The following is a 16,206-nucleotide window of genomic DNA, read 5'->3' on the forward strand; positions in this document are numbered from 1 at the left end:
AATACCAACAGCAGTAACACTTTTAGAGGATGCTATGAACTGTTACTTGATTACTCACAGCTTCCATCAGAGTCTGCCTCTACAGACGGCATACAATCTGAGTATCTAGAAAGTTCTAGAAAGTTCTATAATGATTTTTCTCTCTTCCACCCTAGCCATCTCACATGGATTAATCTCTATACATACAGACCGGGCTTCTCTAACTTTTCAGACAACAAATACATACATAGTAAATAATATTTCTGTTCCTATTGCCTAGTGTAATGATACAATAGTCATATTTTTTTCTTTTTCATGGCATAGTACAGCAGACCTTTGTCCAGATAACATAAACAGTTCATGTATGGGTGTATAACAGTCGCAGAGCTAAGATATACTGTCTAGATCAGAGGCACTATGGCTAAACGCGTGAAAAGACCAACGTAGCTCTCGTCTAGACCTGCACGATTTGTCTCCCCATGCCAATTCAGTTATCGACCTCAACTTCAATCGAACACCGTTTATAACCGACACACATGATGACTCACCACTGTGTCAAACGATGTCACAATTGCTTGCAGTTAACCTGACACCGAAGCAACCTGAACATCCTCAATTCATAAACCTTAACTTCAGATTTTTGTAATGAAATTTAACCCTTTCACTCCCAACCATGTACAAATTCGCATATCTGCCTAGTGCCAGCCATTTTACCGAAAATTGCCGCTATTGCTTCCTGATATGTATACAGTATTTTTTCAATCTCTATCTAGAACATTTTTGTTACATATTTTATTTTGCCAACATTTTAACCAACATTGTTATGTAAAAATTCAATGAATCTATACTTTGTGCGATGATAAAGCTATGTGAAGCTACGATCGATGCGAAGCTAAAATGATTCTCCGCAATGTTCCTTACTCTTACAAAACTATTACTTTCACCACTATCAGAGACAGTGCTGCTACTTTAATTATCTGTATAATCACGAAAATCTGAATTGGCTATAATGTCATCAACATAACTATTTACCTGTTTTTTGACTCGCGCGTGGTACTTAATAAACTCACACAAAAAATGTTTTTTGTTTTTAGATTAGAAATTCTCAAACAAAAGGTTTAAAATTTCTTCGTTGTTTTAAGATAATTTTATAAAGAAATCTTCGGACAACACTCTCAATTTCATAAAAGTCTTTAAGACCGTAGGTTATGTTGTCAACGAATAATAAAATCAGGTTACTATGCAATAGCTGGGAAAGTCGCAATAATGCGTCTATGGCAGTGGACCCTAGAAAACGCATAAATGCGTTTATGGCAGCGGCAGCTTTCGAGAATGGATGTGATATCTTTGTACATGTGTATGTAAAGCAAAGATTAAAAAAACCTTTCAAGAGAAAATAGTGTCAATTTCCATGGAAGATTCTGTGTATCCGGCCCAAGCACGCAGGCACAGTTTTTATGATAAGGAAACCGAAACCGCACCAAAAAATCGCACCTCAAACTTATACCTGTTAACCAGTGTTTTCGGTTTTGTCCGATGGCAGAAAATAAAAGATTCGAATCGATTTAATAGAAACTAACCGCAACTACTGGATCAAATCGAAACATCGTGCAGGTCTACTCTCGTCTCACCCTGGCTATGAGAAGGTCAGCTATACTATAAAATAAGTCGACAATTCTCTTGTCAAAGTCTTTTCTTTGAATATCTTTTGATAAGCTTTGCTCAGCTACTTGGGAGCATTTATAAGTTGATTTATACACAGTTCATGTCTGATGTCAATTACTCCATACCAGGATAAAAAGTGTTGCAATCAACTCTAGTACAACATCTGTAAAGCTAAAAAAAAACAAGTTTAAACTGCTGGTAGTTAGCATCAGAGCTAGTGTTTACCTTGTACTGCTTGTAGTTGCATGACAACAAAAAGTCTCATTGCCATTATCGGCAACTCACAGCCTCAAAATATTATCTGTGTTTTATGGCAAAGCATACTAGGCCTCAGTCTAATCCCATAATAATATAGATGCTGCCGGTTCTAGCTGCTGTTACTATACTGCAACTAAATACATGTAATCCAGTTTGGTTTTTAAAAATTTTTAAAAACAGAAAAACACAATAAAATGTAAAATACAGAAAAAATTTCTGAAATCTTTTGTAATATGAAGTAACGATTACCACAACCAACATCAGCAGTACTTCAAAATGGTGAGCAGCCTATTCTGGTTAGGGTAGTGAGCAAGTTTTTAGATTTGCTTTTTATCCATTTTTCTTTACTTGCGATCAATACTCATTGAACCCATGTTATCTAAATTGAGTTAAATTTTTTGCAAACCAGTATTTAAAACATACATATATCTAGAGTAGATCAGATCAAAAACTTTAGAATTATAAAACATTATCCATGCGCATCTCTGAGCACCTGTGTATCCTTATAAATTTATACTCTCTACAAATTATAGTAGTCTGTAATGTTGTATAATAGCATATACAAATGGTAGAATTGTATAGTGTAATCTAACATAATGGCAAGATAATATAATATGTGTGGTGGCGTAATATAATACAATATGGTATAATAAAGTATAACATATTAAAACATACTCTTATATAACACGATATAATATATATTACGATATAATATTATACAATGGCTTACCAAAATGGTTGGAATCTAATACAGTTGTATCAGTAAATAAGTATAACAACTAGCAACCCTTGAGAAGTGATACCCAATCATTAGATCTGTCGTATTTTTTGTCATAAACTTGTTATTTTGTTGCTGAAATAACTGAGTTTTGATTGCTTGACAGATCGCTAGCACTATGGTAATCCTGAAAACCTTTGATATAGTCTACTTTTTTCCAATTTTCACAGTTGAAACACTGTTTGAATCGAATAAGCACTGTCTCGATAACTTAGGGTGGACCGAGGAAACAAGCCTATTAAATTTAATGACTATCTTTCTGACTGCCTTCAGCCGCCAAGCTATTGCTCTGTTGGTATGCAGTAAGAGAAACTCCAGGCATATGTAATAAAAGTTTCGTTTTTTATGTTGACCATTAAAAAAGTCAAGGATCTCATGTCTTCCCTTTTATATGTCACTATGCCCAGTGTCTAGCCTCTTCAACAAAACTCAGTTCTGAGCTTTCCTCCCTCATTTTGAATTGATTTATTTTGCTTTTGGTCTTTCCCATGATGTAGGCCTATCATGATTCTTTGTCTTCCGATGCTATAGTGTTGTTTATTACCTGCATTTCCGGTTTAAGAACTCTAAAGTACATTTACTTGACTCATACAGTGAGTTAAAGATGATCTGCACAAATTTTTGGTAGATTTTACCAAAAGGCAAAAAGTGTTAGTATTTTTTTATCATTTGTGATTGTTTTTGATGTTCAAGGTGATCTGACTGGCAGGATGTTTTAAGATTAAAATTAACAAAACTTGATCTCAGTTAAAACTCTCAGATAAAGCAAAAGTGCGATTATAACGTCTATAGTTGCAAACAGACTGACAGAATAGAGGCGTGTAATACTGCAACTTGAACACAAGGCTGCAACGATAGCAACTAGTGATGTCATCGTGATCAAGTTTTGTCATTTTGATCTTGAAACATCCTGGCAGTCAGATCATCTCCAACATCAACAACAACTGCAAATGATACAAAAATACTGATATTTTTTAATAAAATCTACTAAAGTTTGGTGTAAGTTGTGTAAGAGCTGATTTGATGACAAATTTGGCGATTAATCAAACTCATACTCTCCTCTGTAAATTGCCCTTATCTCTTTGAACAACAGCAATCTCAACAGTAATCTCAACAGTAATCTGAACAGTAATCTCAACAGCAATCTCAACAGCAATCTCAGCAGTAATCTCAACAGTAATCTCAACAGTAATCTCAACAGTAATCTCAACAGTAATATCAACAGTAATCTCAACAGTAATCTCAATAGTAATCTCAACAGTAATCTCAACAGTAATCTCAACAGTAATCTCAACAGTAATCTCAACAGTTAAGCCATAGGCGGAGTTTCGGAGATCCATAAAAATATTGATGCAACTGCTTCACTATGTGCAGTAATGTTCAGCATTCGCTGCGGACTTGGTCTGGTACTTCTCCTTATAGTGGGCCAATCAGCTCAGTACTTCCCTCCAAAGGGTGCCAATCAGCTCACTACATTTTTTATCAGTAGTTTCAAATAGGTCTCAATCTTTTGTTTTCGTTAATTTCTGATTTCAAATTTCCAACATCGTTGTTGCCTTCCAAACGGCTTCCTTTTGACACGCTCGATTAACCCCCTTGTTATTTCTTCCTTTCCTCCTCAGGTCTTTCTAGAACCATCCACTAGCAAGGAGTTGTCGTTGCTCTAGTTTACTAAGTTATATAATATACTAGCAGTGAAGCGTATATCGATATGATGTCATTTATTTCTGTTTACGATGTACAATGGTATGCAGAATCTCAGCACGCGCAGCTGGACCATCCCATTTATGTTTAGTGAAGCAGAGTTGACATGTTCATGCAGGTGCCTTATTAAGCGCCATTACACCTTTACTCTACAACTAGATTAACATAAAAATAGTGTCAACAATTTTAGAATTTGACCACTAGTAGGCCAGGCCAATGGCTTGTTCAACATTCAAAATACAGCCTGAGAAAATTGGTTCATTTCCTTTCTTACACGTGTGTAAGCGCCTCTTGGTTACAAACAACCTCAACTATTTCAGTTAGCAAGAAAATTCATCCTTTGAAAATTTCTTGTATTTGAAAGTTCTTTTAGGACGAGAAACTGTTTTTGTTTTGTAACAACATGTAAAGTGATCCTAAAATACCTTCGTCATTGGTGTTTTGTTTTTCCATTTTTAGTAGCTTATTCATTTATTGTTTTTCTTATTTGTTTAATTATCAACAGATTATCTGCTATAAACAGCCTCACAAGAATAGCATCAGTTGCCTCTTGCTAGAGTTCAAAGCGTGTCTGAAGTAGCAACACTTGAGATGCCGCACAAGATGTATCATATTTGTAGTTTTATGTCTTTTATTCCAGTCACGCAGGAATCCAGAAGGCTTGTAATAAATAGCAGCGCTGGCAGCGAATGTAAATAACGAGTGCTGCGGGTTCTAATCCATGTTTGTATAATGCGAGATTACAACAGCCATTAGCTAATGGCCAATTAAAATTACATAACAAAACTCCACCTGCTCTCGGAGTTTCAGAAGTATTAGCTTTGAATTATATATCAAAGGCAGCATTCGGCAGCATTCCAAAAGTCCAATGCTAGGATTGTGTTTGAAATTGTCCTGCGTAGCTAAAGAAAACTCGCATGCTTATTATGATATCAGCATCAATAATGGAACTGCAAGCATACTGCTGGTTAGTCTATTTAAACAACGCCTCTCTTTGAGTGTGGCATATGCGATCAAATATACGAAACTTTATTTAAAAATATATTTTTGGAAATATCCAAGTTAAACAAAATGTTATACAATACAAAATGCTTTTGTGTTTTCCTAAAAATGCAAGTTGTGTTCTTAGATATAGTTGTAAATGAGAGAATATTCAGAGGCCGCGCTTGGCTGCAGTTGAGATACAGTGAGGCACTACCATACGCTAATGAGCACGGAAGAGGACAACTCTAGTAATATATAATCAGAAAGGAAAATAAAAATACTGCGGGAGTGGAAGGTCAGGTAAGCAAAGTGCCTTTGTAAAGACACGCTCCAGTCTTAGAGTCCAGCAAAGCTGGCCAAATGTAGCTTTTCACTTGGTCTGAGTCACCATTGGAGCTGTGGAATCGGACATGTTTGTTTGATGAAAATCGTTTACAGTCAAACTCGAGATGGCACGGAGGATTCTGAACACAAAGTCTCCAGGCAATCCGAACGCATTCTTCGATGTACACTCTTAGTTTGGTACATTTCTTCAGGCATGGATAATCATATAGGGTGGAATATATTGACTTCTGTATATCCTAAAGTAAGGTAATGGAATTGTTAGTGGTTAACTAGCCTTGGTGCTACTCATTAATGAAACAGCTGAGAGTACAGCTTGTGATATCACAACACAGGCTATAGAAAGTTAGCCAGAGCTAAACAGATGGATTCATGAATAATTTGGTTTGAGCAATATGGATTCTATTGAATTAGAAGGAAAGTGGGAGGTGCTTAATTTTGGATCAGCTCAAATGCTGACATACAGGGGCCATTGTTCTTAAGCAGTATTTTTAGTCACGGTATTTGAGTGCTGCCTCTCTAGACAATAACAATTCGACAGCTGACGCATTTATTATCTACCACCACCTGACAGCTAACCTCGCTGCCAGGGGCTTACATAACATTTGCTAGGAGCAGCTAGTCAGCCGCGGCCTGTCATACACTAAATGACCACAACACTGATAGCCGAGCAAACATTGGCACAATGCTAGGATAATATTGGATGAATCATAAAAACAGTATTCTGGTTTAAACCGGAAACTCAACCAAAGTTATTAAAGACTGCACTTGCACAAAATTTTAGTACATTTTATCAAGAGTATCGGTGTTTTTCTATTATTTGCAATTGATTTTGATTTTTGAGCTGATCAGACTGCTAGGGCGTTTCAAGATAAAAATCGACAAAACTTCAGCGATGTCGAAATGCTCAGAAGAAAAATACATGCAAAATGATATGACTAGATACTATAATTGCTATAAATATCAGCACATGCATTCAAGCTACAACTTTGTGTCTTTATTTGTTATTTGCAATTATAAATGTCATAATCGCATTTTCATTTGATCTGAGCATTTTTACCAAGATCAAGTTTTGTTGATTTTAATCTTGAAACATCCTGGCAGTCAGATCACCTCAAACACCAAAACAATCGCAGATGATAGAAAATATCAATACTTTCTGACGAAATTTACCAAAATTTTTTGCAAGTTTATCTTCAACAACTACATAGAGGCTTATAATGGGAATATCAAATAGATAATTTTTTACCTGAGTGAGAGGTTTGATATCAAACCAGTCAACGCTCTGCCGAAGATACGAGCTTACAGATTGCTCCAGAGATCTTGTGGCACTCTCCGTTTCATTCGCTACTTTTTCTTTTTTGCAACAAAGGGTTGAGAGAACTTGTTCCTTCAGTTGCAAGACCTTGTGCTGGCACTGTCGGAAGCTGAGCTAAAACGTGACAGATAACCAAATATTGAATCATCTTATATGGAGCTGTTTAGCTGCGTGATTGACATAAAGTAGTGAGAAATAGTGATTAATATAAGCAGCCTAGACTTGTCTCAGTAGAGTTAGACCTGGTGGTTGGTGGCGTGGTTGGTCTAAAAGGATGGTGAATGGTGAAATAATGGTAGGAACAAAGGCGTTGAACTGCGCAAGAATTGTCATAAAGAGATTGTTGCTCTGCGATATTTTAGGACAGGAAGTAAGGCGAGGTTGAAACTCTCACAATGCTAGCTGACCAGCAGAAGCTGTGTTTTGGTGTTTATGCAATACCAATAGGATTAGGTTAGGAGAGTCTTTCTCTTTGTCTTCTCTTCATTCCCTAAATACTTGCCAGTTGTCTGATAGGGAATTGATTGACACTATTGACTTCAACATTTGTGTCACCAAAGATTGAGATTAGATCATTGCTGTTAGGATACAGACAAACTTTCAACTTGTATGGTGTTTGTAATGCAGAGCTCACGGAGTCGATTGACTGGCACTCCACAAGTGGCATTTTAATATTCCACACAAGTGTGCATGCAGAGATCATGGCATAACTCGGCAGTTTCTAAAGGTTTCTGGTTAGTAACCCCTCGAAAGTACATGTAACTTACCACAATGACAGAAAATAGGAGTTTGTTCTTCAGGTTCTCCAAGTCAGAGAGTTGCGGCAGTGAGTCTAGAGAATCCAGAGCATCAACCCTAGCCTGAGAGTATAGAGCCCCATACTGTTGTATGAGAGCCGTAGGTCTATTTGTCCCCAATGAGACATCCTCAAATTTATCACTCAAAGTTATTTGTCGTTGAGCTTCTTTAGATAACCTATAATAAACAATCAATTCAGTATTACACTTGCTTTCTGTCTGCATAACATTAACTCTGTTTTACTGCAGTAAGACGATGAACAACAGCGCTTAAAGTTGTCCAAAATAAAGAGTATTTGCTCTCTAGAGAGCGCTAATCTTTGCATGACCAGTTTCACTGAGCATTCTGATCATGTCCAGAAGAGCTGCAGAGCATAACTGAAATTTCCGCCAATAGGAAAAGCTTGCTAGGTGAATGGAACAGACGCCCTGTAGCCGGTGGTTTGTTTGCAACCATAATACAATTGTTCCAAATATATAAAGAACAGTGACAGGCACATGTTGGAGTCATAGCCTGTGGCCACAGACTGGTGATTTACACAAACAATTCTCATCCTTCTACCCTGCTGTTGAAGCACTCAAGGTGGTTTATGAAAGGTTAGAGAGAAGAATTGTCTGGAAGCAGCATATGTTTTTAGAAAGAGCCATGTTGAAATAGGCCATTTTATTTGGCATATTTGTATAAAACTATGCAACCTGGAAATTCTTGTTGTTTGCTATAATATGAAAGTTTAAAAATGCACCCTTGACCAATGCACTTAACCATAACTGGCAAATTCAACATGATTCTCAAATGAAGTCATTTAATTTTTCTTTTAAGATTTTAATATTACCAATACACTGTAAAAATCAAATATGCTTTGTAATCTTTCCGCTGCAACCTTATTCTGCAATATCATGACCTCGTGAGTACAAACTCCAGTTTGGGTCCACATATGCTATCAAACCATTTATTCTAGACACAGAGGGGCGGTTGAAAAATGTTCACAGCTAGTGTTTTATTTGTTTTCTTCACATGCTGTCTGACATTATGATAGTTTAACGGCAGCAATTAAGTGTTAGTCATCAGCAAGCTTGTGTATTTTATTGCTAGTAACGGCAACAAAGCACCGTGAGACACTGGTCACACAGTGTTTTGTCTCTGACAACCTTCTGTTTTATGTTGAGTTCAGAAGCTAGCAAATTGCTGTCGGTTAGTTCAGAAAGAAACAAATTATAAAACCTTTGAGATGAACCAAGAGATACAAGAGAATCTCTTCTCGACAATGGACAATTATTTAGCGGTTCCATTATGGCAGCATCTTTTGTATGATTCTCAAGAGTCTGGTGGAATGCTGCTAGGTGGCTGGTGTGGTTGGCAAGCACCTCAACCGAGTATTTCCACTTGGCTAACAACCGCACTCACAGGAGTCAATCGGTTTATAAACACACTCATAATTGGTTGAAAGAAATACTTTAGGTGCTTCCATATTTTGATGACAAAACAAGTTCAGCAATAATAAATACAGATGGCGTGATCGTTCATTCACATTACAGCGGTGAGAGTAGAGTAGCCGGTGAGAGTAGAGTAGCCTATGCCGGACCTGACTGTAGATTCCGAGTGACACCGCGGCAGATAGTGATATATGCCGACATGACACAACACTCAATTGAAATTGGCTCCAATTTACCTTATTACTTCATATTTGATCTTAAAGGAATATTCGTTAGTGAAATGTGAGAATACATAAACAGTGTCAGATAGTGTCCCCATTTAATTGGTAGGATCAAGCACTTTGGCTACAGCCCAGGGAAGATGACCTGGGCTGCTAGCATGAGCTAGCAAGCTGAAAGTCTGCTGGTCTTGTTTAGCATGTCTAACTGGTTCTTTTAGCAAGTTTATTCCTGTAATCTGCATAATCAGATTATAAATATTGCTTGTATTTTAGAATGTTAGATGGAAGATTCACTCAAGCGGGTGCCAGAGTTGGCATAACTTGAAAGCGCATGAATAATGTTTAGGGAGGCAAATACGCCTGACAAGCTGCATAAATACTCTCCAACCCACTCGGGTACTCCGCCAGATGAGTCCTATAATTGCAGCTGCTAGCTATGATTTCTTTGTTCAATCAAACGATGTTGCACCATTTGAATTAGCGAAAACAAGGCAGCCATATTCATTGGGTTTGCACAATGCTCTCTCCACGTTGGTAATTGATCAGACAGCGGTTTATCCTATCTCAGGTGTAAACTTTTCAAAAAGTGACTCATACACACCATTCACTTGATCTTATGATAAATTATATTTTTATTCGGCTGGTTGTCAAAGAATATGAATTATTCCTTTCAAAACTTTTGTGAAACGGTGACTCATTTAAGAAAACAAGTTTTTTTCTCATCCTCGCGCAGAAACCTAAGGATGGGCAAAACCAAAAACAAATTATAATATATGACTTAATCGCGATAGACAACGGATAACTAAATACTTGCATCATAATTTACTTAAAAACAATGAACGGGAACGTTGCGCTGTGCTAGTCACACGCTGGCTCAAGATCAGCAATGGCACTACACTTGAATAACCTGCCAGCTAAGCAACCGTAACACATTAAAATCAGCGTGGATGGATTTTCAAACGTGAGTTTGGGAGGGTTAGCTCGTTGCTATGGCAATGGTAGGCGCATGAGACAGCCTTGTGATTCAGCTCTTTTCTGATGGCTGGTAATTTCGACAGCTGTACTAGAGGTCAGGGCGATGACCCTAGTGCGTGTTAAGATAATATCACTGAATGCTGATCTTATTCAGCCATTTATTCAGCCCTAGAGCTGGGATCATGCTCATGGTGCAGGGGCCACAGCTCTTTGCCCTAAAGCTGCAATCATGTTTATGGTGTAGAGGCTACCAGCCTTTATACATCTAAAATACAAACCTGTCACGCAACGTCTTTTCTGATTTGAGGCTCGACTCCAGTGCCGCTTTAGTTTTCTTCAACTCTCTCCTGAGGCTTGAGTTGTCCAACCGAAGCTGATCGTTCTCTCTGCGCTGTTGGAGACAACTCTGGCAAGCTAGAGCCGGCATCGATGCAGCATGAGACAGCACTGTACAAGACTGTGAGATGTCTCCTCCATTCACTGCAGCAAAAGTAACAGCCACGGTGTGAGCAAACAACACATTTGTAGAATCTTGAAATATAAAAATTGACTACAACTGTTTCCTGCTGATGGGATGGCATCAACGGCTTGGTTGGCCGGTCGACTGACTTTGTAAGACACAGATGGCAGCACAGAGATGACTAGAAGCATAGACTACAAATGACAGCGGATTTCAGATTTGTGTGCATCCGACATGTAGACAGACTACTTTTGATAAAAGAAATTAGTAAACGTTGAAGGTTTTCCTAATAGACAGGGTAAGGGAGAGTCCGTTCACATGTGCTCACATGTTCAATGGCGGCCTCGTAAAGTTTGATGATTCAGGTGAAGGTTATCAATTTTATAGTCATGTTTTATCTCTCATCAATTATCAATTTTAAATAGATCTTGAGTAGTAGTTATTCGCTGCATTCAGTGAATAACTACTATTCAGAATTTTGACGATCCTTGGCAGTTTGTATTGCACTGGGAATACCAATCCGCAATTGCCCACCTTCTACTCTCTAGCGTGTGGCATTGTGCATGAATTGCATCTACAGCTTGCTATAGAAAGTTGGGAAGGAAATAGACACTTACTCTGTAAGTCACCAGCCACGCTCATTCTCTTTGAGAGGTCTTTCTTCGATGAGCTCACTGTAACGAGAGTGTTAGGAGAGGCTTGATTGTCATAGCAATATAAAAGCAAATAATTCAAATAAGTAACTTCATGCGGAGCTATTGAGAGACTTTAATTAAAACCTGGTGTATATTTGTCCCTGCACACAAGTTGAAAGGCCTATGATAGAGACGGAAATGTTTGAATTTGTTAAAAATTTCCGTCTATATATTACATTTGTTATATGTGTACAGTGACCAGTGAGAAGCAAGCGTAAGCCCTAGATGAATTTTTGCTCCAGACTTCATGATCATGTTTATTTAAAATACATAGCATAAGCCACCTACTTGTCACCACTTGTCAAAAAGTTATGGCTGCAAAACATCATGTCATAAGTACCAGTTTACACGCTTTCCATGTCTTGAAGCCAATCAAAACAATTTACTTTTTAAATTTTCATCTATTTATGTCAGTTACACACTCTTAAAAATCAATTGAAAAACAATTGCTTTGCATTAACGCTTACTGTTAAATCTGTCCTTCAAAAGTGAATAGACATGAGCACAACACGCAGCCAAGTGAACATAGAATTTATTATGAATAAACAATATAAATATAACTTGTTAAGTTTACATTTATCCTTGAGCGCCGAGATGGTACAGTTGTGCATCTCTTTAAGATTTGACTCTGATGAGTGGTGAACCGGTCTCTTGCTCTTCATGCTTATAGACATACAACTCCTCACAACTTCCCTCTCTAAACTACTCTGACCTTCATAGCTATTACTCTCTTTATTTGCATGGCATTCGATCCTCCCATTGACCTTTTACGCATATGTGTCAAAGTTCAATGAGGCATGCACAGATCTAAAGAGCAATGATTCAACAGTGCGTAATGAGTGCTTGTCTAACCTACGCAATTCTCTAGCACTTCCTCTGTAGAAACTCTAGGAAGAAAACATTGCATTGCGAAAAATAGTATCGCTAGCTATGGATTGCATTGTAATTGATGACAAATGGTAAATTTATATGATTTAATTATCGTCTTCTGAACATTTGCGTGATAATATATCATTCATGTCATCAAATATCTGGCATCATTAAAAAAGTTTTGATAAGCGTAGTTGTTTTCTTATTGCATGATAATACTACAGCGATGAATTTTGTTTACATGCGTCAGTCAGTATATTGTCGACAGCAGGCATCGAGTTACTGGTTCCTTATGAAGACATCAAGCTCATCGTGATTCTGAGCATATCATAATCATAATAATCTATTAATAGTTGTAGTAGATGATAGGGAAGCTAGCGATCAGGAAATAAGAGAAAATGCTGACATTCGATGAAGAACGAAGGAAAGTGCTGGAACCTCTGTAAATGTAGTGTCTATAGTAATAGGAACAGTTAGAGCTGTCGCAGAGCATAGAGATGAACTGAATAAATTAGATACTGTGCCTTGTCGGGTTACGATGTTATACGATTTATTCACCTTTTCGATGTCACACATGGTGTTTTTTCATCCCTGCTTTATGACATTTTTTCGCCATACGATATCAAAAAAGAGCTCTCGAAATTAAAATTTGTCAGTTGTGTGCTGAATACATTGAAATTACAAAGATGCCAATATGCTATTCTTCAAAATTCCCCTCACAATGCCTGAAAGAGATACAATGCTTGCTCTCTCTCTCAGTTCAGGGTTATTCGTTTTAAGTTATAGTAAAAACGAAACTGGAAACAGGTGATAAAATTTTAGATGATGACAAAGTTGCTGTTTAGTTTAGCAAAACTAATACTAAAACTTAGCTTAAAGTGTGAATGCATTTAAGTTATTAAGTTATTTAAGTTATAATTGCATTTAAGCTAAATTCAACCTTTATGTTACCCTAGAACACTTATATTTCGCTAGTATTTAGTTTCGTAAGTAGCATACAGAGTAAAATTTCACTGCAACTTAATTTTGCAGCTCTGATGAGTGCGAAAATATAGTGATGTGAAAATAAATGCAGTGGAACAAACATAATTAGATTCCTCAGGTTCAGTTCATCGCAGGCCTGTATTCACTGGTTGCAAGTTGGGCGGCTAATGTTAGGCGACTAGTTATGAACACCTGGGGGTGTTGAGGAGGGTGGTGTAAGCCCCAAGCACGTTTTTTTTATGTAGAACCTCTGCCGGGCCTCTGGTGTGAAATTTTAAAATTTTATATCAGAAAGTAACAACATTTTTCTATTTTTTGAGATTTGTTTTGTTTTAGGTGATGTGACTGACGAGACGTTTTTAAATTAAAATAGGCAAAACTTGACCGCAGTTAAAACGCTCAGAAAAAAGACATCTTTTTCTTTTGAGCGTTTTAACAAAGATCAATTTTGCCGATTTTATTTTAAGTTGTTTGGTAAAGTTTGATATTTTGCAAACCTTTATAAAGGTCGTTAACAAGAATATTTTGCCACTGATGATGATAATAATGACGCCTAAGAACTACTAAAAGTTGATGTTTGTCTCTATGGCTTCGAATAAAGTGATATTCTACAGCGATAAAAACCGTCTCCATAACCGTTGGGCAAATAACTTTTCGAATAAATAATGTTGAGGTCAAGTTATCTGAAGCAATTTATCATTGCCTGGGAACGGACCAAACAAATCCGTTCGAGTTAACCTTGTGTTTGAGATGAAATGTTACATTTTATCCAAGGGCGAGTTATCCGAGTTTGACTGTACTTAGCCGTGGAAAGTTCTTAAAAAGTTGAGATGGCTCCGCTGGCCAGCCCCCCCCCCCCAGGGAATACGGGCCTGGTTCACCGATAAGAAAAAATTTCAATTTGGGACTAGTTTGTAATTGTAAACCACAGGTAGAATGGTGTGGGCGAGGTTGATAATGCAATCTGATCGCTTGCTGCCATTTTTTTCTTGGACTATCAATGAACAAAGCTATTCAATTTCGCGTTTTCGCTCGTTCGTTATGATAGTTTAGTTTCGCACATGAAATTTTCGCGAGAGGTTGACTCCGCGAAAGCGCGAAAGTTAGATGAGGCGAATACATAAGTGACCTAGAGTATATGACTGTTTCGAAGGTACGAACTCCCTACGGTACGTACTGCTGCTCCTGCGCATAGTACATAGTAATGTTACATTTTATGGCGGATCATAATCACTAAAGACACTAAGTACACTAACGCTACTGTAGGTAGCTATAGTTAATAAGATTAACATATTATTTTATTACTAATTTTTAATATGTACAGTACGTATATAAATTTTGATGTTTTCACCAAGGGGTGTTTGCATTAGATAATTACTATGGGTTTCTACAGCCCTCTATACAGCATTTTCGCCTTATGATGCCAACACTGAAACGAATTAAAATCATATGACGAGGGTACACTGTACTGAGTAAAAAAAGGTTTAGTGTAACCAAGTTGCTACACTACTAATCACTGTGTTTCCATGAGAATCATGAGGCGGATCATGTGGGTTTGGAATTGTGTGCAAGTTGCGTTACCATGCGAATAAAGTGTTTCTATGGACAATCACATGATGCGAATTGACTCCGGCACCTTGTTGAAAAAAGGTAAGGAATTGTACGCTATAAGTTAATAATTAGCGACGCATGTGTTAGTGATGCATGTGTTAGCAACGCAAACATGTGAAACTCGATAGAGAAAGGTCGAATGGAAGCTTTGAAAATGTTTAAAATTGAATAGCTGGCACAGTATTTTGATGCGCATAATTCGCAAGTGTTGTTGCCATTATTCGCAAGCTTGATGGATTCGATAAAGTTTTGCGAATCGCAGAACTCGCTTAGCTTGCGGATTTATGCCGTTTTCATGAAACGGTTAATTTGCGGATTGGCTCAAGTTTGTGCATCATGCGTGTCATGGATACATAGTGAGGGTCAGCACTAATATTATAAGGATTGCTGGAACCTCCTTGCTATTCCAACTCTACTTCAAGAACTAACATCAAACTATAAAAACAAGTAATAACTATTGTTGTTACTGAGACTGCTCAGTCTGATCAAACATCATATATCAAATAGCTTTAGATTAGTAAAATACTACACGAAATGCTCCAAATACATGACAGGAGTTGTCTATACAATTAGCATCGCAACTACTGACAAGGCGAACACCATGAACACCATAGGTTGCGGGTCAGTAAACTTTGGAATGATATCAGGGTCCTACCTAATAAAAGACCAGGTAGCGTTGTGATTGTCAGAGTTAATTAGACTTGACTCAGGCATGAACCTTTTTAAATTTAAGTAACATTTTACATAGACAATGCTGAACTTGACAGTGAAATTTATGTTGACAATTTGAGTACTCTAAAGAATGAATCTCAATTCTATAGTTAGATGAGTGAGTTTTCACTGGTTATTTAATTTTATTATTGCTGTTTTTAAATTTTATAGTAAGCTCTCAAACTGATTAACATTTTACATGTATGTTATTGTGAGGAGTTTGACAGTAAAATTTGCTGAGTATTGTTTAAGTATTCCAAACAGGAAATATAATATTTTTAGCTACAGTATATGAGTAGGTTTGCTAAATTAGTTACTAGTTACTAAATGTTTTATTCCAATTTAATATCAGTAAAAATATTACAATTGAGTTTTCACCGCAGTAAGTGTACGGCATTTTTAATAGCTTTAAATATGTTG

The 16,206-nt window shown here is 37.2% G+C and overlaps 1 protein-coding gene across 1 annotated transcript in view; it reads right to left on the reverse strand.

Moving 5' to 3' along the window:
• Positions 1-5,398: 5,398 nt before the first annotated feature.
• The window catches only part of LOC137391586 (uncharacterized), a 45,645-nt gene continuing 34,837 nt past the window's right edge, over positions 5,399-16,206 (reverse strand). Inside the window, exons 4-9 of the mRNA XM_068078103.1 lie at positions 12,185-12,374; positions 11,533-11,589; positions 10,734-10,935; positions 7,796-8,003; positions 6,960-7,142; positions 5,399-5,949 (exon numbers count right to left, since the gene is read on the reverse strand). Of these exons, the coding sequence (XP_067934204.1) occupies positions 5,665-5,949; positions 6,960-7,142; positions 7,796-8,003; positions 10,734-10,935; positions 11,533-11,589; positions 12,185-12,374 (1,125 nt within the window). The 3' untranslated portion in view covers positions 5,399-5,664. The remainder of the gene's footprint in view (positions 5,950-6,959; positions 7,143-7,795; positions 8,004-10,733; positions 10,936-11,532; positions 11,590-12,184; positions 12,375-16,206) is intronic.

This window comes from Watersipora subatra, chromosome 1, assembly GCF_963576615.1.
Source record: "Watersipora subatra chromosome 1, tzWatSuba1.1, whole genome shotgun sequence".
NCBI lineage: Eukaryota > Metazoa > Bryozoa > Gymnolaemata > Cheilostomatida > Watersiporidae > Watersipora > Watersipora subatra.